This window comes from Eleutherodactylus coqui, chromosome 5, assembly GCF_035609145.1.
Source record: "Eleutherodactylus coqui strain aEleCoq1 chromosome 5, aEleCoq1.hap1, whole genome shotgun sequence".
NCBI classification, from domain to species: domain Eukaryota; kingdom Metazoa; phylum Chordata; class Amphibia; order Anura; family Eleutherodactylidae; genus Eleutherodactylus; species Eleutherodactylus coqui.
Genome location: NC_089841.1, coordinates 252,138,307 through 252,162,090, shown reverse-complemented (window position 1 = coordinate 252,162,090; position 23,784 = coordinate 252,138,307). Strand labels below are relative to the sequence as shown.

General features: G+C 44.1%; 1 protein-coding gene and 1 long non-coding RNA gene across 2 annotated transcripts in view; one reads left to right on the top strand and one right to left on the bottom strand.

Annotated features, from left to right (window-relative positions):
* The window catches only part of LOC136627093 (uncharacterized), a 41,445-nt gene extending 24,503 nt beyond the window's left edge, over positions 1-16,942 (bottom strand). Inside the window, exon 1 of the long non-coding RNA XR_010792752.1 lies at positions 16,865-16,942. This is a non-coding gene — a long non-coding RNA (uncharacterized lncRNA). The remainder of the gene's footprint in view (positions 1-16,864) is intronic.
* An 83-nt stretch (positions 16,943-17,025) lies between these two features.
* Positions 17,026-23,514, top strand: TINCR (TINCR ubiquitin domain containing). Its single transcript, XM_066604486.1, has 2 exons — positions 17,026-17,370; positions 23,243-23,514. The coding sequence occupies exons 1-2, from the start codon at positions 17,108-17,110 to the stop codon at positions 23,244-23,246; spliced, it is 267 nt and encodes an 88-aa protein (XP_066460583.1). The 5' UTR covers positions 17,026-17,107; the 3' UTR covers positions 23,247-23,514.
* The last annotated feature ends 270 nt before the right edge of the window (positions 23,515-23,784 follow it).

Below are 23,784 nucleotides of genomic sequence, written 5' to 3'. Positions count from 1 at the left end.
GAGGTTAATAAGAACCTTGACGCTCGTTTGGCTAACGCTTAGCTTCATCAGACACAGACTCAAATTAAAGAACAGGGTCTTTAATTGGCTAGGAAATCACTTGTGTAAAGTAAAAATTGTCATACCATCATCATGTTGGAGCACACATGCCAAGAGGAAGAGAATACATAAGTGCCTGCAGCACTACAGCAAACCCTTATCCAAGGGGAGGCTCTCCCTGCACAGCCGTTAACCAGGAAACGGATCCAAGTTTTCCAAAATCACAAAACTTTATCCAAAAATGGCAGCAGGAACGTTCAGGTGCAGTAAAACAGGTATCAAAATCTTTATTCCATCTTCAGTAATCACGACGGCCGAAACGTTGCGTGATTACTGAAGATGGAATAAAGATTTTGATACCTGTTTTACTGCACCTGAATGTTCCTGCTGCCATTTTTGGATAAAGAGGAAGAGAATAGACATAAACACATCATCGAAACCTGTTATCACTATACGCTCTAAGTTGACAATGGTGCCAGGTTAGTTCCAGCAAATATCCAGTAGAAAAAGGCTCTCTTTTAACTTAGGTCTGGAGCGGGGGGTTAGCGAAATGCATGCTGAGGTGCTTATTAGTCCCATCACTAGAGATGAGCGAGTATACTCGCTAAGGCACATTACTCGAGCGAGTAGTGCCTTAGCCGAGTATCTCCCCGCTCGTCTCTAAAGATTCGGGGACCGGTGCCGGTGACAGGTGAGTTGCGGTGGGGAGCAGGGGGGGGGGGGGGGGGGGAGAGAGATCTCCCCTCCGTTCCCCCCCGCTCTCCCCCGCCGCTCCCCAAATCTTTAGAGACGAGCGGGGAGATACTCAGCTAAGGCACTGCTCGCTCGAGTAATGTGCCTTAGCGAGTATACTCGCTCATCTCTACCCATCACCCTTTATCCAACCATGATACAGAGTATGTTATCTTTGTGAACTCTTCTCTGTTAATAAGCTGCCATTCAGTCCCCGCTGTTTTTGCTTGATTGCAGTTACCCATACACTTTATTAAGTATCTGTTTGACTGAGTAAACCATTGCACTTTATTTTCAGATATTTCTACAACACATTCATCACTCACATGACCGTCACAGCCAATCATTGGCCTTAGGAGTCATGTGTGCATGAACGTCAGTTGACCACTGAAGCCAGTGATTGGCTGCAGTGGTCATGTAAGGGATGAGATCGGAGCAGAGGAGGCAGAGGCACAATGTCTAGAGGGCGTTGTTGTAAATTCTGTTTTTACTAGATTTACAATAATATGACATAGATCAATGCATGTTCAAAACATGAGATAGCTCTTAGTGGGAAGCGGGTGTGGGGGAATAGAACGTGTCTAGAGGGGGAGTAATGATTTTTTTTTTATTGTACTATTACCTACCCATGGAAATTTTTTTTTAAATGGAGGAATAGACTTTTGATATGGCGCAGTTGGCATTCACTACATGGAGGTTTTGCCTTCCTCTGATTCAACACAATAGGATTATATATTGGAATTGATTGACTTTGTGTATTTTTTCAACCTTATCAACTATGTAGCTATATAAATTATTCCAGCAATGTCCCACCAATGCCAATACATATATTTGTTTACTTCCCCCGGTCAGTGAGTCATTCGACTACCTAATGCACAGGCAATCTCTCATCTATTATTTCTCACTACGTAATTATGCTGAAGTATTTTGATTTTTTAAACCAGGCCCAGCATGAATGCACTTTTCCAAGTTGTTTGAAAACACATTACTGACTTTTGACTTTATAATCATTAGAAATGCCTTTCTACTGGCCCTATTGAGTATTTAAAATGGTTTTTTTAACCCCTTTGTTGTCAAATGTAGCCTAAGCCTCTGCAGACAAGCAAGTTTACATTCTATGCTGAGTCCTTGTATATTAGTATATTAAAATTATGTTAATGGCCAATGATGAAAAATATTGGTCTACCCAGATTTTTGGCGGCAATCAGAAATAGTTCATACAAGGTGATTCAATGTATCTTACTGTATGATAATGTTTGTTAAGATTTTATAATAATTGTTCGTGAAAAATACAATCAAAATCTAAAAAGGTAGCCGTGAAGTCTACATACACAGTATGTTATAATTTGTGTACATGTGTACTAATTAACTGATATTTTAGCTTAAAGGGTTTTTGTGATTTGAACAATCACTTTTTATGGAAAGGTACCCCCAAAATAAGCAGATCACTGAGTGTTCACAAAAATCAGCTGTAATCTGTGGGTGAAGGTCAGTAGCTGGTGTTCAACTGGGCTACAATGCCAATGAAATAAAGCTTTTTGTGATGTATCAACTAGGCTAGCCTTCGCTCCCCATGCGCATAAATGAGTCTTGGGCACTCATGAGTCTCCTTTACACTGGCCATCCTTCCAGGTCTCGTAGGTACTAACCACTGCATACAGGAACAGCCTAGAACTAAAAATGTTAGGTGCATTGTCAGGACTCAGGGTCCGGGAAACTGGAAGTCCCTGAAAATACCCGCAACCCCTGTCCCTACCTACTTGTCCCCCTGGGCTAAGCCCCAGGGCGACAACTGGGCGACGGTCCCTACACTCACTAAGGAAGGGGAACACTGGGACTAACAAACGGACAGAGACTGGAACAAACAACAGCAAGGAGAGTCAGACTATCCCGGTCGGCAACGAGAGGGTACGTGGTACAAGAGGGTCAGGCAAAGGCACTGTCAGGTTCAAAAACAGGGAGTCAAAAGTCAGGAGTCACAACAAGAAGTATGCAGGTGTAGCAGGAAGACCAAACTAACACTGGCACTGGTCTGCAGACACAAGCAGGTTTAAATGCTGTCAGAGCTCCCGCCCCAGCAGCTGATTAGGGCGGGGAGCCTGACAGCAGCTGAGTGCACCCAGCAGCACTGCAGAACCCGACCCAGCCCTGCAGGAGGCAGGAAAGGAGACACATGCCTGGTTGCCATAATACCGAGGACGCGACGCGGGGCAAAACCCACCGCGTCCCTAGCAACCCGGCGGCAAGGAGGAGCTTCGCGGCCAGGGGAGGTGACGAGGACCGGGCAGCCCATGTGACAGGACCGGCGGTGAGGCACGAGGGACCCGTGAACCGCTGATCCTTACATGCATTTTGACATTTTCTAGTCCATCTACTGAGGATTCAGAGGCTGCAGACAGTATTCTGCATCAGGTTGCCTCCAAGGCTCGTTTTTTACCCTATGGGAAACACTCAGACTACTAATGAAGTGAGGAAACAAAATGTTGTTGACGGTGAAAATTTTGGAAACTCATCTGTGCCATGTTAGAACCACTTTAATCCATGGGAGATGGAAGAACTGCACTCTACAATACACTTGTAAAGACTCTTTTTAAGAATTCTTCGATACATCCACAGTCCCCAACACTTGCTGAAACTATAACTACATCGATAAAAGCAAAAATATTGGGGTTGTCTGTTATGGCTTCTCAGGGGGAAAATTTTGAATTACTTTCATTAACCATCGCTTCCAAAGCAAAGACAATAGGAAGAAATGTTTTGTCAGAGGCTGTGCTTCAGGTTGAAGTAAAGCATATCTAACTTTTCAGAATAAGTTGCCATGCATGTGTATGACAGGAACAAAAGTCTATCTGGCTATTATATGGCTTTTAAATTATTTCCCCCCATTTTCCCCTCTGCAGGGTGTATAACTGAATCCCATTCTCTCAGGACTGCTTATAAGGGCCGGCTACTGTACTATGTGTTCTATAGACTGTACACAGAGAACTGCAGAGATTTTGGCCACACAGACATAACTTCATCATGTAGAAACGAACAGCAAGATTTAGGGCTCATTGTACCAACCATGATGTTGATCCTGGTATAATTAAAGGGATTTTCCAGGCAGTACTGGCTGTTTGTGCCGGGATGCATCGGGGTCGAGGCGGAAGCAGCTGCTCCGACCCTTGTGAAGTGGCTGTGACTCATAACTGTAGGCAAAGCTCCCATTGAAATCAATCTGAGCTGCGCTTGTAATTGCAGGCTGGGGTCCCATTGATTGCAATGGGAGCTGCACCTGCAATTACAAGCTCTGACCACTACACGAGGTCAAAGCAGCGGCTTCCACTTCGACCCCGGAGCTGACAGCCGGCGCTGCCTGGAATACCCCTTGATCATCCATTAAACTTGGTTTAACTAGAATGTGTTGCACCAACATTTTTGATCTAAGATTTGCAAAACCAAGTTCACTTGATGTGGGATAGGGCACATGCTATCATGGAAGCATTACAAATTGTTTTATTGTATTAAACACACTGCATATATCATGATTATTAAAAAAAACACTTTTTTAATGAATTATGAACTGTATCCACATTTAAAGTACAATTTAGAATAAAAAACGATTACTAACATAATTTGCAAGGAAATAAACACAATTTGTCATTTCTATGTTCGCACTGATACTGCGGTATAAGTTTGTTGACACTTGCTGAATAGCTGGAAGAATGTGAAATTCTGCATTAATTACTCATAATTAGAGATGAGCGAGCATACTTGTTAAGGCGATTTAATCAAGAGAGAGCATTGCCTTTTTTGAGTACTTGCTGGCTCATCCCTGAAGATTCGGGTGGCTGCGGGGGGCAGCGGGGGGTGGCGGAGGGGTGCGGGGTGGAGAGTGAGAGAGATCACCCACCCTTTTTCAATCTGTACAAAAACAACAGAGTAGAGACAAAAATCATATTAACATCTTACTTAAGTGACATAATGCTATAATATACACTCTTCGTAAATCATGCCCCTAGAAGAAGTTGTTGTTTTGCTGCAGAACCCAACATGCGGTTCCATCTCAGGCAGATTGTAAATGATGAGAGTTGTGGTGATTAGATGAATGGTCTTGTCACCGGAGGCCCTAAAAGTGGTTCCCCCCTTGGCCTATAAAAGGCTCTCCGAGGCTCCTTGTGTGTAGTGACCTCTTCTTCCACTTGTGTAGAACTTGTCGACCACTAGGTGCTTCTATGATGAAATCAAAGAGATTTTGCCCAGTTAAGAGTCTGAGAGGAGCGCATTATAGGAATGCAAAAAGCTGGAAGGTCATATTGACAAATCGTCCCTTACATGGACCGTTCTGACCAGAGTGTTAGGAAGTGTTGGGACCAGTAGATGTATGAGGACACACACACACAAAGTGACTGGGTTCAGGGCGCTCTCAACAGACCACCAGTAGAGAGGATTATCTGATCGTCTGACAAGCACCAGCAGCTTCAACTGTTTGGTTGTCCACCATCCAGAGACAGGTGGCACCATCGTTACAACTCTGTGTCTGTCGGAAACATTTCCAAGTGCTTGGCTGAAGGACATTTGGTCTCAGGGCGCCCATGACATGTATTGCCTTTGACACCCACTTACCTCAGTTTGCAGTGGTGTCATGAACGACAATACTGGACTACTACAGAGTAGAACCGGGTTGTCTTCAGCAATTAATCCAGGTTTAGTTTGGGCATTGACAACAGCCGTGTTTCTGTTTGGAGACCACAGGGTGAGCGCCTCAATACTACCTTTGCACACTTCTTCCTGCTGGTGCGATGGTCGGGCGGGCCATCACATGTGACAATCAGTCACCCTTAGTAGTGGTATAAAAGACAATGACAGCTCAGCTATATGTTCAGGACATCTTGCAGCCACATGTGTTCCTCTCATGGCGGCTTCCAAGAGGCATTTTGCAGCAGGATAATGCTCGGCTGCACACACAAAGGGGTCACAGGAATGTCTCCACAACATTGCCCCACTTCTGTAGCTGGCAGGTCACCAGATTTCTTAGAACATGTATGGGACCATCTGTGATGCCAACTTCAACGGCCTTTGAGTTTGCATGATCTAAAGGCTCAGTTACAGCAAATGTGGACCAATATGCCGCGGAAAACAATACAGAACCTATATGCCTCCATGCCTGCCCATATCACATCTTCTATCCAAGCTGGGGGTGGTACAAAAGGGTACTAGAGGCTCCATGCCCATCCGTATCACTTCTTGTATCAAAGCTGAAGGTGGTACAACAGAGTACTAGAGCCTTCATGTCTGCCCATATCACATCTTGTATCCAAGCTAGAGGGGGCCCAATAGGGCACTAGAGCCTCCAAGCCCGCCTGTATCACATCTTGTATCCAAGCTAGAGGCGGTACAACAGGGTACTAGAGCCTCCCTTCAGGGGGTCAGTTTTCCAGAATAAATTATCCTTTTGCTCTGATATTGTAATCACTTACTAATATCAATGTTACAATCACACATAAAGTTTCTTTTGATTCTGACAACTTCTTTTAGGTGTTTGATTGTTTTTGACAATGATTGTATCTGACAAAAAGGATATTATAATTTTTAGTACATTTGTAGAGATCGATATTTTCATAGAGCACAATATAACACTGTACAACAAGCTCGTGAGGCATCAAGGCATAGGCTGTGACAAAGTGTCCCAATCGGGAGTGCGCTATTAACAAAATAAAAACATGATAGAACAAAGGATCACCAGAAACAAACAAAGCAACAACATAAAGTTATAAACAGGAAACTGCCCAAGAAGTGTAAAAGCACAAAAGAGACACATTAATAAATTATCAAAATAAGTCCGGGCTCAAACAGCCATAAGTTGCTGCATTTCGCCTGTGAGAGACATATAGGTATAAGTAGTAATTATTAGGAAATTATAGTACCAGTGTGTCGGGTGGTGCAATGCGCCACACAGCACTGCTACATGGCCCATCCATTATGATCCCCACGTATCACACACACAGCTCTACTACGTGCATCTGGATTCCCACACAAGACAAACACAACTTGGCTCCTCCCACAGCAGTGATGTCACCGCAGTTCCTTGAGCTCACCAGATCTCTGTAGTGGTAGTAGGTCAGTGTCTTCTGCCAGGACTGCTGAGTTGTGTCTGAGATAATAATGGCTTAGTTGTATTCTCATTGTGTCATTTTTGTCCTCCTCTTTTCAAGAGCCCTAACTTTGTTGTTCTTCTGTCGGTCAGGCTGTATGTTTTATATATGTTGTAGGACCTTCGTTGACGTCATCGGGGGTGGGCGTGAATGATGATGTCACCAGGGGCAGAGAGTGAGAAGCACTGACATACTCACTGACAAATGGTCGTTGGTAGTTTGACTAACCTTTTGGTCAATGCTGCTCCAAGGAGGTATCTAATGCTAAATTATCAGGCGGATCGGCAGCTCTACAAAATCTTGCAATGTTGTACAATACAACACAGGCGCAGATAATTGGGGGAACTTTTTCAAGTCTACACACAAACCTACGGACAGTGCAGGAAATTGTCTTTCTAAAACATTGTTTACTTTTTCTATGCACTGCCTTGCCTTTTATGGCATTCATTACATTTCTGTTGTTCCGGTGAAAAAGACTCCATCTTCCTTGGTTCGAAAATTGACCAGGCTGGAGATTCTATGCCAGAGATAAAACGTAGGATAGCATTGGGGCGAAGCGTGATGCTAAACATGAACAAAATCTGGAAAAATAGGGATATCGGCATAGCAACTAAACGCAGAATAGTGCAAACCATTGTTTTCTCCATAGCCATGTATGGATACGAAAGCTGGACTCCTTCTGATAGAAGGAGGATTGATGTGTGGGAGCTGTGGTGCTGGCAAAAGCTGCTGTATATATCCTGAACAGCAAGAGTAACGGAGAAGTCCTGAATCATATAAGACCTGATATATCACTGGAGGCCAAGTTGACCGGGCTCAGGATCATGGAGGACAAGATGGCCGGGCTCAGGTTCACTGGAGGGGAAGATGACCAGGATCAGGCTCACAGATTTTGGCCATGTAATTTGAGCAGAGTTGCTAGAAAAATCTATAATGCTTGAAGAGATCAGTGGCAAAAGAATGCCTGGCTACCAAAGGACACAATGGCTGATACTGTCAAAGCTGATACTGGCATGGATATCAAACAACTCAAAGAAGCAGTGCAAAATTATGGAGGGAGCTTACCTTACGATTGCTCAGGGTCTTGAACGACTAAACAGCTAACAACAGGAGGTCTGGAGAGTAGTCAAGGAAGAGTCAGGAGTTAGCAACGAGAGGCCTCAGTTTGCAGTACAGATGGAGGAGGCAGCTAGTGTAGTCAGAAAGGAAGCCAGGGGTGAGCAAATGGAAGGCTCAGTTCACAATACAGATGGATGAGGCAGAAGTAGAGCTTGATCAAGGCTTGGAGCACAATAATCACACGCTTGATCTGAGGCAGGGTCGGCCTTTTATAGGAAGTTCCAATTAGTGGCAGGGTGGGGCTAGGACTGGGAGGCAGGAACTAGACTAGCAGGAAACGTAAAACAAGACTAGAGTCATGCAGGATAGATGTCCAAGGCTGGATGGCTCAGCAGGGAGACCCACTGACTAGAGTGCAAGAGGTTGCGGGTTCTTGACAGCAGGATTAATAAGGGGAGTAAGAAGGTAGCATCTGCAGGGGGTAACCAGTATCACCAACTAGACAACCGTTCCCCTAACACTCCTCTCGCAAACATTACTTAACCCATTAAGGACCAAGCAAAGTAAATTTATGGCTCTTGCTCCGGGGCTTTAAACCCAGACGATAAAAATATAAAAAATATGGTGGGGGCTTAATGCAATCAACCCTTTCTGCCTTCTCCTTTACGGAGTACACAGCACTTAATGAGCGCTATGTACTAAAAAGTCAAAATTGGAAGTATAACTTCCACTACGCGAGCCGGTAGTCACGGGACCACCAGGATCCCCTACTACAGCAGAGCTACAGGGCCCTAGCAGACCCTGATCAGCTCTGCCAGTTACTATTGTCACTACAGGGGGATGTTTTCTCCTGTAACTGGAGCTCCTATGGATGTCGGAAAGTGTCAAATTAAAAAAAAAAACATGTGAATGCTCCCCAGAAGTCTTATATGACATCATAGGGACATAGAAGGTAAAAAAAATATATATATAAATAAGTAAAACAAAATTACAGAATAAAATAAAAATATATACATAAAAAAGAAAATAACCCAAAGCCGACGCCAACCAAAACCGTCACCGCATTCGCACTGTAATCTAAAACCATACATACTATATATCAAAACGTCCAAAACAAAGTGAGGAACACATTCCTTTACTTTATTTTAGCGTAAATTTACTAACTAAAAAATAAATAACTACAAATATTAAAAAATCATTTTTTTAGCCTTTTACCCCCAGTAAAACTAAAAAAACGGGGAAAAAGTCAGTGAAAAAGATATTAAAATAATAGCCCTATATGTCACGGGGGAAAAAACACAGCAAAAATAATTTTGGTAGCTCAAGGAAACAAAATTCGGCAGTTAAACCGCCACATGGGTAAAATCCCTAAAAAGTGTCTGGTCCTTATGGGGTTAAATCAAAATTTGGATTATTGTGGGTGAATCCTGGCTTTGGAGCTATAAGATCAAACACTATTAATTCAGTATCACATATTAAAGGAGATGTCCCGCGCCGAAACGGGTTTTTTTTTTTTTTAACCCCCCCCCCGTTCGGCGCGAGACAACCCCGATGCAGGGGTTAAAAAAACCACCCGCACAGCGCTTACCTGAATCCCGGCGGTCCGGCGTCTTCATACTCACCTGCTGAAGATGGCCGCCGGGATCTTCTACCTTCGTGGACCGCAGCTCTTCTGTGCGGTCCACTGCCGATTCCAGCCTCCTGATTGGCTGGAATCGGCACGTGACGGGGCGGAGCTACACGGAGCCGCTCTCTGGCACGAGCGGCTCCATAGAAGACTGCTGAAGACCCGGACTGCGCAAGCGCGGCTAATTTGGCCATCGGAGGCCAAAAATTAGTCGGCTCCATGGAGACGAGGACGCTAGCAACGGAGCAGGTAAGTATAAAACTTTTTATAACTTCTGTATGGCTCATAATTAATACACAATGTACATTACAAAGTGCATTATTATGGCCATGCAGAAGTGTATAGACCCACTTGCTGCCTCGGGACAACCCCTTTAAGGGCTCACAGGGGCGTATTTGCACACACAATACACAGAGAATTGAACCCATTACTTTCAATGGGTTCTTTCACATGAAGAAAAAGGCACCATGCTCTATTTTTGTGTGTATTTGCAAGTTGTGACAAGGGGGGTACTCTTGCCTGCAGGAACGCTGACTTCTAGACCGGAATGGGCACACGCCGCGTGGAAACACTCTCTGTAGACATGGAAACTTCTTTAACCCTGGCTCCTGCCAGTCTTTATTCACGGCACCAACAGCACAACAGAATCCAGATAACGTACTTCCGTACAACATAAAGTCCATATATACACACCCCACCTGGGTGTTGAGGTTAGGGGCGTCACCCTGTCAACCTCTTGCCTTTCCAGGCAACCAACCTGTAGCACCACACTCTGCTGCGCTGGTTCTCCCCCCTCTTGGTAGGAACTGGCTTTTTATCTTGTTCCTTCTCCACCCCTTGGTTAACCCTCGCACCAGAAGTCCTGTCTCTGGCCCTTTACAGGCCCTTCTGCGTACTGCACTACTACAACGTCAAGCGTCCTCATTAAAGTGGGATAGGGGTGCAAATGTACAATACGCAAGGCTATGTGTGAAATTCTGCACAATTTCTCTGGAAGAAGCACACGTCTGAACCTCATTAGACAAATTAGCCATTTTAAATAGGTTATTTCCCACGCACAAAAACCATGTCTTGTGCTTGGAAAAAGTACAGTAAAATACAACGGTGTGCATAAAAGACTCACTCATGGTGAAAACATGTTGCGCTGAAGTGCACGAAAAGGCGAAAAAGTGAATACTAAACGGCTAGAGAACAATTTAGTGGTAAATGAATAACTGAAAAAAATCAATAAAAGCCTGGCCCCTCTAAGTGGGAGCCAGATGGGGCTGATTTGCTGCGGATAGAGATGAGTGAACCTACTCGGCCACGCCCCTTTTTCACCCGAGCGCCGCGATTTTCGAGTACTTCCGTACTCGGGCGAAAAAATTCGGGGGGCGTCGTGGGTGAGTGGGGGGTTGCAGCAGGGAGTGGGGGGGAGAGGGAGAGAGAGAGGGCTCCCCCCTGTTCCCCGCTGCTACCCCCCGCTCCGCCATGCCTCCCCCCGGCGCCCCTCGAATCGTTTCACCCGAGTACGGAAGTACTCGAAAATCGCGGTGCTCGATCGAGTAATTACTCGAAACGAGTATGTTCGCTCATCTCTAGCTGCGGAATTTCAATACGGACCCTCTGCACTGAAATTCTGCTGCATCTACAGTAACAGCAAAGTGAATGAGATTTAGAAAATCTCAGCCACAAGCTGTGGAAATAATCTGCACAAAACCCGTGCGAAAATGGACACGCGGTGTGGAATTCAATTCCGCAGCATGTCATTTTTATCGCCATTTCCGTTGTAGAATTCACCTTTTCTCAATGAGGGGGTATATTGCGCACAGGAATATGCGATAAAACCCTCTTCAATATCTGCACCAAATGGTGGGTGTTTGGAGGCAGTCCTTCCACTGCTGATCTGCCCCCGTGTGGGCCTAGCCAAAAGATCTATATCACATTTTGTACTTTTGCCACAAAGAAGAACTGATGGTCACTTCAACACTTGTCTGAAATATAGGCCAAAGAGACTCCCCATTTTACTGACTCAGTGAGGCCTTAGTCACACGGGCGTTTTTTCGCGCGATTTGCGCATCGCATGACGATGCGCATGCGCAAATTGCGTGACCAGCGCCGAAAAATCGGCCGAAAAAACGCCCGAAAATCTGCTCCTAGCCGCGTTTCATTAGAAACGGGCCGGAGCTGTCCAGCGCATTGCATTCAATGGAGCCGGCAATACTGCGGTCATGTGTCCGATACCATTGCAAAGCAATGGTTTTATAAAATCGCCGGACGCATGCGCATGCGCAAATCACGGCTAAAAACGCCCATCTGACTAAGGCCTGATAATGCACACTCCGCACGTAGTACTTGATCGTAAATTATACAGGCAAGCAAGGGGTAGGGAGTAGAGATGAGCGAACGTGCTCATTTAGGACAATTACTCGATCGAGCATCACTTTTTTCGAGTAACTGCCTACTAGTGGCGAAAAGATTCGGGGGGCGCTGGGGTAGAGCGTGAGGTAGCAGGGGGGAACAGGGGGGAGCTCTCTCTCTTTTTACCCCCCACCACAACCCCCCCGCTTACCCCCGCTCACCCCCTGAATCTTTTCGCCTGATTAGGCAGTTACTCGAAAAAAGTTATGGTTGATCGAGTAATTGCTCTAAACGAGCACGTTCGCTCATCTCTAGTAGGGAGTGAAAACATTTACAAACCCACATGTCATGATTTTGACATTATGAAGAATGCTATAGCTCTGGTTAAAGAGGAGGACAAAAATTCATGGTCATCCAAATACAGGATTAGGGCTCGTTCACATCAGCCTACAGGAGTCCGCTGGCTGAATGGTTCCATCTTATGACAGAACCGAATGGCAGCGAACAGACCCCCCGTTGACTGTAATGGGGTCCGTTCATCTTCCAACAAGCAATCTGTCATTTTGCCAGAATTTACAAGATGACATAGCTTACTAACGGAACCCCCGACAGTGATGTGAACAAGTCCTTGTCCCGAGAACATTGATACCGTCACTCATCAAAAGAAGCCTGAAATAATTTTAAAAAACGGGGGTCTAATTTTTAGACTTTTCACTTTAATATATTTATCAAACCACCAATATAGTTTATAATTTGGTTTACATTGATAAAGAAAAACTCCCAGTCGCCGACCTTCGTTATATTGTTAAACATAAAAAAGACAAACTGTAAAATCTGTTTTTCGGAATCTAAATTGTGAAGCCAAAAATTGTGAGTTTTGAATCGATTTGTTACGACACAAAAAGTTTTTCAGGAAAACTAAAATATTTTAAACAACATTTTTTTAAATCATATTTCAGAGTCCTACAGGGGTTGTGATTTATACCCTATCTGCATCTGATGAGCAGAGATGAAGCTACACACGGGCATGTACAGTTGGTGTTTAAAGCATAGAATGAACAAAGAGTCTGGTGCGTCGTCTAGGCGTCATATGTTTTCTACGCTCACTTTTTAGTCCAACGTGAGGTAGCATCTATCTAAGCAGAGGTTCCCAAAGTGGGTTATATGGACCCCCACGGGTCGATTTTGACTTGCTGGGGGTCTATGTCATCAATAAAAAAAATTTGGGGGTGCAGAAGATGTAAATGGGGGTCCACGTGAGTGACTCCAATTAGGCAGGTCATCAACATTTAGGCGTTCTGTAAATGACACAATACACGTCACACAGATTGTCCATAATACTCATAATAGACATAGACATTACTTACCTCTTTGATACTTCATAAAACTGTTTATGTAGAGTTTGTGCAGAACGTCTTGGCTCTGGCGATGAACACAACAGACCTGCGCAGGAGCTAATTTATCTATAAAGTTTCTACAGCGCATCGTTTTCACGTGAGCCAACAGAGCCTAAAAGGTTTTGCGCGAACTATACCCATCTGCTTTGTGGTGTGCTATGTGCAAGTTTTTACAATATTGCATACCGGCAGCAATGCATCGCGTGCGAACCTGATGGCACACAATGAAAATAGCGTAGATGTGCCACACTATCGCCATAGTGTGCCATGGTGATCAAGGTGGTGATCGCTACATCTGCATACCAGGAAGATAGAAGAAAGGGGAAGGCTTTCTGATTATGGCATTTTCCATTCAAAAACCTTTATTGGGCGTAAAATCCCCATGTTTCAAGCATATAGTGGAGTTTCAATGACACAGTACACCATAAAACACTGTACATTCACGGGATGCCTGAGCACTTAAAGACAACAAAATGATCAGATAGAAGGGCCATTAGGTCAAAAGTGGCATAATATTCATTGCCCAAAAGACTGATCATTATTTAACGTGCTGGACAAATGTGTGGCCCTGGGACCCTGGCTCTTAACCGGAAGCAGGGAAAGAAAAGAAGAGAGCAATGTGCAATAATTCTACTCAGGTGATAGCAAACAAATAGATAGAATCTCATCTTGATGGGTCGTGCATTGGGCATATCTCCAAATCAGACATCTGGTAGATAGCAGGAAAATGAGGTGACAGCTGGGTTGTGGACATGCACGTTTATTCGCAAAATGGGGCACATTTATGACCCTTTTTACACCAGTTTCTAGAGTACAAAAAGTCATATTTTTGCTCAACTGTGTATTTGCACAAATATTTGCAATTTTTCTCCTTTCCTCGCTGGCCCTGCCATTTTTTTCAAAAGTGGGAGGTGCTTGTCAATAGGGCGTGGCCACCAAGACAAATATTATGTATAATTTATGCCAGAAACTGCTGTAAATGGAGCATGGAGCTGCTGGGGATGCACCAAATGCTTGCATTCAGCACACTGTGCACCTGGGGAAACTGTACTTATCCCGACCCAAGAACATTTTACCCAATGCGTTTCTGCACCAGATCAAAACTTTCAGCAGGTACGTGACAAGGGCTCCAATCTATAGCAGAAACACGTTACATAATAAACATAATTTCCTGACATACATTGTCCTGCCACCTTGTTTGGACTTGGGGGATGGAAGCAATGCTGACTTAAGGATGTGCATTTTTGTATCTCTATTGTTGAACAGTGAAAGTACAGCACTCTAAAAGCAGCACCAGAGAAATAAAAGGCATATATAAGCTACTAGCTGATATACCCGGCTTCGCCCGAGTTAATTTGGTACTGGTGTTTATCTGATGTTCACACGGAAAATCTTATGAAGTCGTGGTTACTTTAGAGATACCAGAAAGACATATGTTCACCATTTTGCATAGGTCTTTGCGTTACCCAGGAAACACCACATGGAGGTAACCATGCGACGTTTCCTTTATATAAAATGACATCAGGAAGTGAGAGAATTAAATTACGTACGTAAAATTTGGACGCTAATTATTTTGCGCTTAGGAATTGACTAATCGAGTTGGGACTCATTAACTTTTCCTATTTATGATATAATCAATGCTCGTGCCAAATTACATCGGGAAGTGAGAGAATTAGATTCCGTACGTAAAATTTGGACGCTAATTCTTTTGCGCTTAGAATTGAATAATCGAGTTGGGACCTATTAACTTTTCCTATTTATGACATAATCAATGCTTGTGCCAAATTTCATGTTTCTACGACATCGGGAAGTTGGAGAATTAGTGGCGAGTCAGTCAGTCAGTGAGTCAGTCAGTCAGTCAGTCAGTGAGGGCTTTCGTCTTTATATATATAGATATTGTCGCAGGGCATAGCCTCCACTAGAGTGGCATGATTTCACCAGTAGAGGGCTAAATTCTAGGCATCCAGGCTGTAGAAGGTGGGTGAAAAGGTATTTCTGTGCACAGGGTTAAATGTGTAACCCAGGAAAAAGGGCCTGGACTGCTGAAACAGTGTGGAGTGTAGGGGGTGGGCATTCTCCCTGCTACAGAGACACTTTAAGGCCGGATTCACATGAGCGCATTTGCGCATGAAAAGTTTGTGCGCGCAATATTCAGAAAACAGAACCATTGATTTCAATGCATGCGCCATTGTGTCGTGCAAAAAAAATGTTACATACTCTATTTTCCTGCCCAATAGCTCTGGAAAAGAACACATTTGGCACTCATTAAAGAATGAATTATTTGCCCATTTCAATAACTGGGAGCATCGGTGTGTATATTTTTTTATGCATTTCAAAAGTATAGTAAAAAATGCAGTTGTGGACGCAAATAAACAACTTTTATTCCACAAATATGCAGCACAAAAACAAATGCAAATACGTTTACGGGCTTATTCAGATGACCGTATATCAGCCAGGTATTCATGCCCGGACGATATACGGCATCCCTCTCTGCAGGTGGAGCAGGCTGGAAGAGCCGGGAGCTCCTGCCCCCCTCCGCCTCCTCTCCGCCACTCGGCACTATTTGCAATGGGAGGGCACGGGACAGGGGTGGAGCTAAGTCCTGTAACTTAGCCCCACCCAATCCCGCCCCCTCTCAATTTTTTAGATTAAATAGGTAAAGATAAATTGATGAGAACAACTGCATAGACACATTTTCTTAAATTTTTTTTGTAAAACAAGGTGGTCTTGGATAATTAATGAAAATCACTGTTTGTCTCTCGTCAATATCTAACTGACCAGCATAAAATGAGGCAAGGATTAATGTTTTTCAGGGCTTATTTACACGAGCGTATATTGGCCGGCTCTCTGCTTCTCTCCTCCCCTCCGAGCGGTTTGCAATGGGAGTGGGCAGGACAGGGGCGGAGCTAAGCTCCCACCCCCTCCCCGCCCCTTGTCACTAACCAGCAATGGGATTGGGCAGGGCAGAGTGGAGCTTAGCTCCGCTCCCACCCCCTCCCATTGCAAACGCCGGAGTGGAGGATACAGGCAGAGAGCCGGTGAGGGCGAGGGAAAGGTGGGACTGCTCAGATGGAAGCGTATATCAGCCGGCCGTGAAAACGCCGGCCGATATACGCTCATGTAAATAAGCCCTCAGGCTGTACAGAAAAGCCGGCTCCTTAAAAACACTTCTTTTATTTCAAAAAATCCCTTAAATTACAATTGATTGGTAACCAATGTGTAACAGCATGTCTATACTAAGACGCGTTTCGAAAGACACTTCTTTCTTGATCATAGGCCATATGAACAAGCACCGGGTTCCCTCTTTAAGGGGTTAAACATGGAGTTCATGCTCAATAGCCAACAATGTGAATTAAAAAAATCAATTCTGCAAAGAAAAGTAGGTCAAATATGATCACAGCCACCAGATAGTGTAATGGGTCAAGGGATCCAACCAATCCAAATCTTCAATCCTACTGGAACAGGACATACCCCGATTCATTTTATTTTGGCTATATTAACTTGATTTTTACTTATTTTATGCCAAAGATACTAACCTTTGAGTGAAGTTTAACAAGCGAACCTGACCTGACATCTGCATGCATGAAGTCAAACTGTGTCATTATACAAGTGTGTGAACCTGCATTTCTGCAAGACCATGCACGTCTTGTAAGCACATGAGTATACAAGAAGAATGCAGTCAATACCAGTCCGACAAGAAACGCTAGGCATTCATTTACTCCGGCTCTCTTTGAAGGTTAGGCCACTTCCCTGCTTCAAAATGTCTAAAGCATGTTGATATGGAAAAGCTCAGAAGGCTAAGTTTACACTGGGTGAAGTTTGAGATCTTAGTTCATGTACCTGAAGACTCTCGGATGCTTCCAGTGTCGGTCAGGCCAACGGACACTATAAAGGACCTTAGAGTCAGTCTTGTAAAACAAGGAATCACATCGTGGAAGAAGCACTTTTCCTACAATGGCAGAGAATTAGGAGAATATGAAACTATCAGCGATCTCAACATCCGAAGAGGAGCGGTTATATTGCTTATTGATAAAAGTGCAAGGTAGGCAATTTACGAATGAATGATCTATAATGATAGAAAATCGTTAGATTTAGAAAACAAAGCGATTGAGAAAACAGGTGGGGATTAGGAACATTACACAGAAATACCACTTCAGCAGTTATATCGATGATGTTTAATTATCTAATTAGCCATAAAGTAAGCTGTAGTGCTACATTATTGATTTAGCATGCCAAAAAAGTAAAAATACTTCCCAAGGGAGAAGAGAAGACACTTCATTTATTAGTGTATTACGTCTTTTGATTTTTACATTCTTTGGCTTCCTTCCATATATAACATCAAAGCCAAATATTCCTATAACCAAGGATAGTTTTATTCTTTTAAAGACATTTATTATTTTATAAGGGTTTTCTTGTAACTGTTAGATTACGGCTAGACAGTACGACTAGCGGCAAAGGGCCAAACCTTGCAACCATTGCCGGCTGTGCACCATTGGGCCTAAGTCTTGGAGTTACAAGGAAATCCTTACAACATATTAAACATCTTAAAAAAAAAATTTGCTTGGTTTAAAGTAATTTTCTAGTTACAGGCCAAATTCTGTCACGAGACCAGAGGGTCAGGGGTTAATAACCTGCACTTGTTCTTCTCTGCCGTCCATTTGATCAACCAGTTTCGGCGCCGTTTTTTGGCTGTCCAAGATGGCCAATGCGATTTCCTATCCAGCTAATGCACACCGTCCTTGGCCAGCTCTGGTCATGTGAGCAGTCCTGGCCAATCAGAAAGCAGGTATAGTGCACTACTAATGCACTATGGGGAGTAGGTAGTCTAAAAAGTGCTCTGACCATCTTGAATGGACCGCAGAGAAGAACAAGCGCAATATACCTCCCCACTCCCTCCGGTCCTGGGTCTGAGTTTTGTTCCTAAACTAGAGGGCTGCTATTTAATAACTTTCTTGTCAATTTCTCAGTTTGTGTGATACTATTAGGCTGTATTCACACGGACAAGCGTGATATCGGTCTAGAAACTCAAACCGATACTGCTCTGGTAAAGATGGGGTTTTATATGCCAGTGTGATGCCGTTGTGAGAAAAATGCATTACATTGCGGTACATGTGAAAATCGTATTTTATTTCAATAGGAAAAATTTTTAAAAATCCCACTGAACTCGTATGTGAGTGCAATGCTATATTTTTGTGGAGAAAATAATGTGCAAAATTGCCCCCAAAATGACACATGCTGTAATGGGTTGTATTTCTGTGCAAGTTTTGTATGCCTCACAATACACAAAACTAGAATAATGACCGTGTAAATAGGGCCCCACATGGAGTGCACCACAGAAACTGCCTGGAGGGAGACACTCCTATGACACTAAGGCCTCATGTCCATGGGGACAGATCCGCAGCGGGTGTCCCGCACGCGAGATCCGCGGCCCATAGGGATGCATTGGACACCCGCAGGTAGTTAAATAAATACCTACGGATGTCATTGTCCCCAGAGACGCAGATCGCGTGTGCGGGAAAACACCCGCAGCATGCCCCATTTTAGTGTGGGTCTCCCGCAGGCTTCTACTGAAGCCTATGGAAGCCGTCCAGATCCGCAGCACACCTGCAGCTGAATTACTGCTCTTCGGCGCGGGAGAGCAGGAGTTTAAAAAAAAGTGCACGGCACATGCTCTCGGCACGCTGCCGGCGTGCCGAGCACATCCGCCGGGCTGAAGAAAGAAGATCCGGCCGCGACGGAGGGAAGATCCGCAGCGTCCGGACAGGTTAGTAAATGTTCTTTTTAGGCCTCATGTCCGTGGGAAAGGAGGGACCCGCTGCGGGATTCTGCATGAACAATCTGCGGTGGGCCTGATTTTCCCCGTGGACATGAGGCCTTAGGGCTCCTCCAAATGAGCATAAGCACAGAAATGTCCGTGATAGTGTGACTTTTTGCATTATGAAGGTCGCGCTATTGTGTGCGTCTCTACGCTTATTACTGTACTTTCTTCACTGCTGGGGACTGTTCACATCTGTGTGGGACACACCCGGACCGTGATTTAAATGGCTGGGCAGTCTAATTAGTGTTTTCTATTTCCCTGCGAAATTGAGCAGGTCATTGCACACCCCCATAGGCTCCTGCGGTGCCTTTGGTGTACAAATGAGCACCAAAATTAAACATGCGCGAAATACGCACGCATAAGCGAAAGTAAGAATGAATCCATTGCAAACGTGTGAGTTAAGGCCCATTTAGACGGGACGAATGTCAGGCAAATGATGCCTGACACTCGTCCCCATACATACCTTCTCTCTCCTGCTGCACGGGAGCTAGTATCGCTGACTTACAGTAGGGGGGGCAGGAGGAGATTTCTCTCATCGCTCTCCCTCGCCCCTCTCCATTGACTTAACATAGCGGCTGTTCAGTACTAAATGGCCGCTATTTACACTGAACAATGAACGATCAGCTCATCGTCCATCATCTATGCAGCATAAACAATAGACAATGAGCTGATCGCTCATCGTTCACTGTAAATAGTAGCCGTTCAGTCCTGAACGGGCACTATGTTATGTGAATGCAGAGGGGTGGGGGAGCGAGAGGAGAGAAATCTCCTGCAGCCGCCCCAGCCTCCTGCTGGCTGCTCTGTGAGCGAGCCAGCACTACTAGCTCCTGTGCAGGAGCACGAGAGCGCGAAGACACAGGGACGAGTGTTTGCCCAACATTCGTCCCGTCTAAATGGACCTTAAGCCTTAACTGATGATGATGATCACACAGTTATAATAGAGGAGATCACAGCTCATCCTCCCGACTGTATACAGTGGCAGACTGGGAAGTCCAAGGCTCACCAGTAAAATTCATTTTGTGGGGCCCCGTACAGCTGCATGCAAATATTACTTGATCCCCATTCACAAGTTCCTGAACGCTGCAATATAACATCTGGTCACCCCAAAAAATGAAAACAAAAACACCAAAAACAAAACAACATGAAAACACAGTTTTTCAGAAAAAATGCTGTGTGATAGACCAGCCTCTTGAATAGCACAAGCCACAAAAAACTTAAACACACCTGGCTTTCATTTTTGGAATTCCTTTTGTGACTTTTTTCAAATGCTTGTAAGGCCTCCTGCAGATGGCCGGGTCGGATCCTGCTGCCAGAATTCTCTCAGCGGGATGCAACCCATGCCCCTGCAGTGACCCGCCGCTCACCTTCTCCAAGTGTCTTCTCTCCGCTCTGCTATTGGCCTCTGCGAGGCTCAAACAAAAATAGGACATGCCGCGAGTTTTCACACGGTCAAATCGTGGCTGTCTGGATAGGATTCCGAGACACCCAAATATGAACCCCATTCTTTTAAATGGGATCATATACACAAGCATTGTTTTTTTCACCATGGCAGGTCCTATCTGTGGACGTTCCTCAAAGTACATGGTCCATTGTTTTTCATGAGGCTCTTCCCTCGATTTTTGAGCGTCAGTGCTGCTTTTTCTGGCAAAATTGTTGCTGCCCCTTGCGATGTTCTCGTGCGATTTTGCCGCAATTTTCAGTGCAAAAATCAATCAGACTTTCTAATGTTAAAAATGAGTCGCATAAAAATCACCAGTTTGTGCGTTGCGATGCGATAAAAGGGAGGCTCTATAGGAAAACATGGGTGATAAAAATATCTCAAAACGCAGAAAGATAAGACATGCCGCAATTTTTTTTATCGCAATATCACATGGTTGAAAACCTCACTAATGTGAAGGAAAACATTGAAAATTGTTTGTTTCATAATTCTGCGTTTTTACTCACTCTCGCATTGCGTGAAAATTGCGTGATTTTATCGCCCATGTGAATCCCCCCTTGTGACATGCATTTTTCAAGACCTATTAAATAAATGCAAAACAATTATTGCCCTCCCCAGAGCACCCAAAAAGTCACTGACCTAAAAATGCCACTAAAGTGCCACAAATAAACAGCACATTGTTTGTAGTGAGTTTCATATTTCACTTTATTTTAATTCTTTCTTATGGAACCGGATAATCGTCGACAAGGTCATTGAAGAAAGATCTCAAATATAATTCGCATAACTTCAGAATGTCAATTAGTTTATAGCAGATAACCGTAAACACGACATCAAAACAGAATCCCCTGGATGACCGGATCCATCTCATAACAGAACCAAACTGTGCTGAATGGAATCCATTGACTATAATGAGGTCCATTTGGTTCCTCCGCCCGTCCAGCATACTTACCGGATGAAAACGTCCTACATAGAACATCTGAATGGAGCCTCCGATGCAAATATGAATAGAGCCTTAGTGAATTATATTTCACTATAGGTATTAATGGTCACAAAAAAAGCATTAAAGGGGTATTCTTATCTTAACTATTATGGCATACTCATAGGGTATACCATAAAAGTCTGGTAAGGGCAGGTTCTTAAGATGTGGCTGTGACCACATGCTGTGTGTATGTGTTGGCCAGGAATTATGGACACAGCTGAGCTGCACACGGCTGTTTTTGTCCTCCCGGCTACCTTGTTACCAGTAGTATTCCCATCACAGCCATGTTTGGCTGAGATGAGAATACCCACTTATGCCATTACAAATATGGCTGACTCTTACATGTATATGGGTTGTAGGTCTAAATATAAGGACATGAATGTGGTATAAATTCTAATAAGATTATGTAAATATGACCAAAGATAGCTGAGTGCTCTACAACTATCATAGCTAACAAAAAGCTACAAGTGCCTTGACTACATGGACTACTAGAACTAAATCCCCACTCCCACATGGGGGGGGGGGGAGGTAATAAGCAGCGGTCAGACTCCTCTGTCTGCAAAGAGAAGAAAGAATCTGGCATGTTGAAATCTTTTGACACCTGCTTTTGACAAGGGACAGTTTGGTGGCCCAATACATGGTAAGGCCATTTTATACGGAACGATTGTCGTTAGAGATGAGCGAGCATACTCGCTAAGGACAATTACTCAAGCGAGCATTGTCCTTAGCGAGTATCTCCCCCGCTTGGAAGAAAAGGTTTGGCTGCCGGCGCGGGTGACAGGTGAGTTGCGGCCATGAGCAGGGGGGAGTGGGGGGGAGAGAGAGATCTCCCCTCCGTTCCTCCCCGCTCTCCCCCGCAGCTCCCCACCCGCCGCCAGCAGCCAAATCTTTTCTCCGAGCGGGCATGTACTCGCTAAGGGCAATGCTCGATCGAGTAATTGCCCTTAGCAAGTATGCTCGCTCCTCTCTAATTGTCATCCAAAAAATTGTTCAAAAGAGCGAAAATGAACAATAATTGCATTATTTAATGTGGTTAGAGTATTGATTATAGGTTTGTATACCTCCGATAGTAAATTTATTTTGTGTGCTGTTGCCATTTTTGGTTTCTGCTTCTACTGTATGTTGCAGCCATGGTTTAATGAGCACCTATAGATTTCCATTGAGTTATATTTCCATTGGTTCATGCTGACCTATTTTAGTGCGGCCAATGATCGAAGAATGAACAATAACTTGTTCGCCTTTCATTCATTGTTCATTCTCTACAGACATATAAATCATCGTTGGTTCGTTCACTGATAGTTCGGTTGAAATACCGATCGTTCAACTGCTCTCAGTAACTCCTACAGGGAATGTGAACGAGTCAACGGGTTCTCATCTGAACGAGGCAATGATGTATCTGCCTGTATAAACAGGCTGTCCGAGTGAACTCTGACAATCGATAAATCCTGCCAAAATTGCTGTGTTTGGCCAAGTTGATCCAATGTGTGAGGGGAGTGGTAGCGTAGGAAATAATAAGACTGAAAATCAAACATTCACAACAATCACCCACGGGTGTTAGTCATCCGCCATATTTATAAGACCATCGATGAATGTTCTCATTAACCAATTGTTTTTAGGTATCTAATATGTATGACAACCATTTACTAATCTATATAACACTTGTATTTTTTGGACCACAGCTAAATATGTTTGCATTATATAAATGAAAGATGACTGCCGATTGAAGACAACCTTGAACTTCTGGACATACAAGATAAATGGACTATGTCAGGTCAGATTGAGAAGGCTATCACAACAAGCTGCTTCACGGGAGTTTGTGAATGGAGGTTGGATGAAAAATTCAGAAATGTGTTAGCCATCTGTACTCACCCAATGAAAACAGCAAGAAAAAAACATCCTATCTGTAGGATTACAGAACTGTATCGAAATGCTTTAAAAGTTAGATTAAAATTTATAATCCTTAGAAGAAGTCTGTCACCGACAATTTGCATCGTAAGCCGCTCCTAACCAAAGATGGGCAATATGTAGACAAGACCAAACATACCATTGATTCTCTTCACAGTGACTCCAATGCTCCGAATTGCAGTTGCACACGCGGTATGCTAGTTCGTTCTAAATTGTTTGATGGGTGGTTATCCAGCTCTACTGGCATGGGGTCTTGTCTCACCATCGGCACAGACCACCACCCTCAGCAACAATTGACACATCCAGCTCCCTTTAC

Excerpts from the sequence above, each read along its gene's own strand:
- TINCR (XM_066604486.1), top strand. The coding sequence starts at position 17,108 with ATGGAAAAGCTCAGAAGGCTAAGTTTACACTGGGTGAAGTTTGAGATC.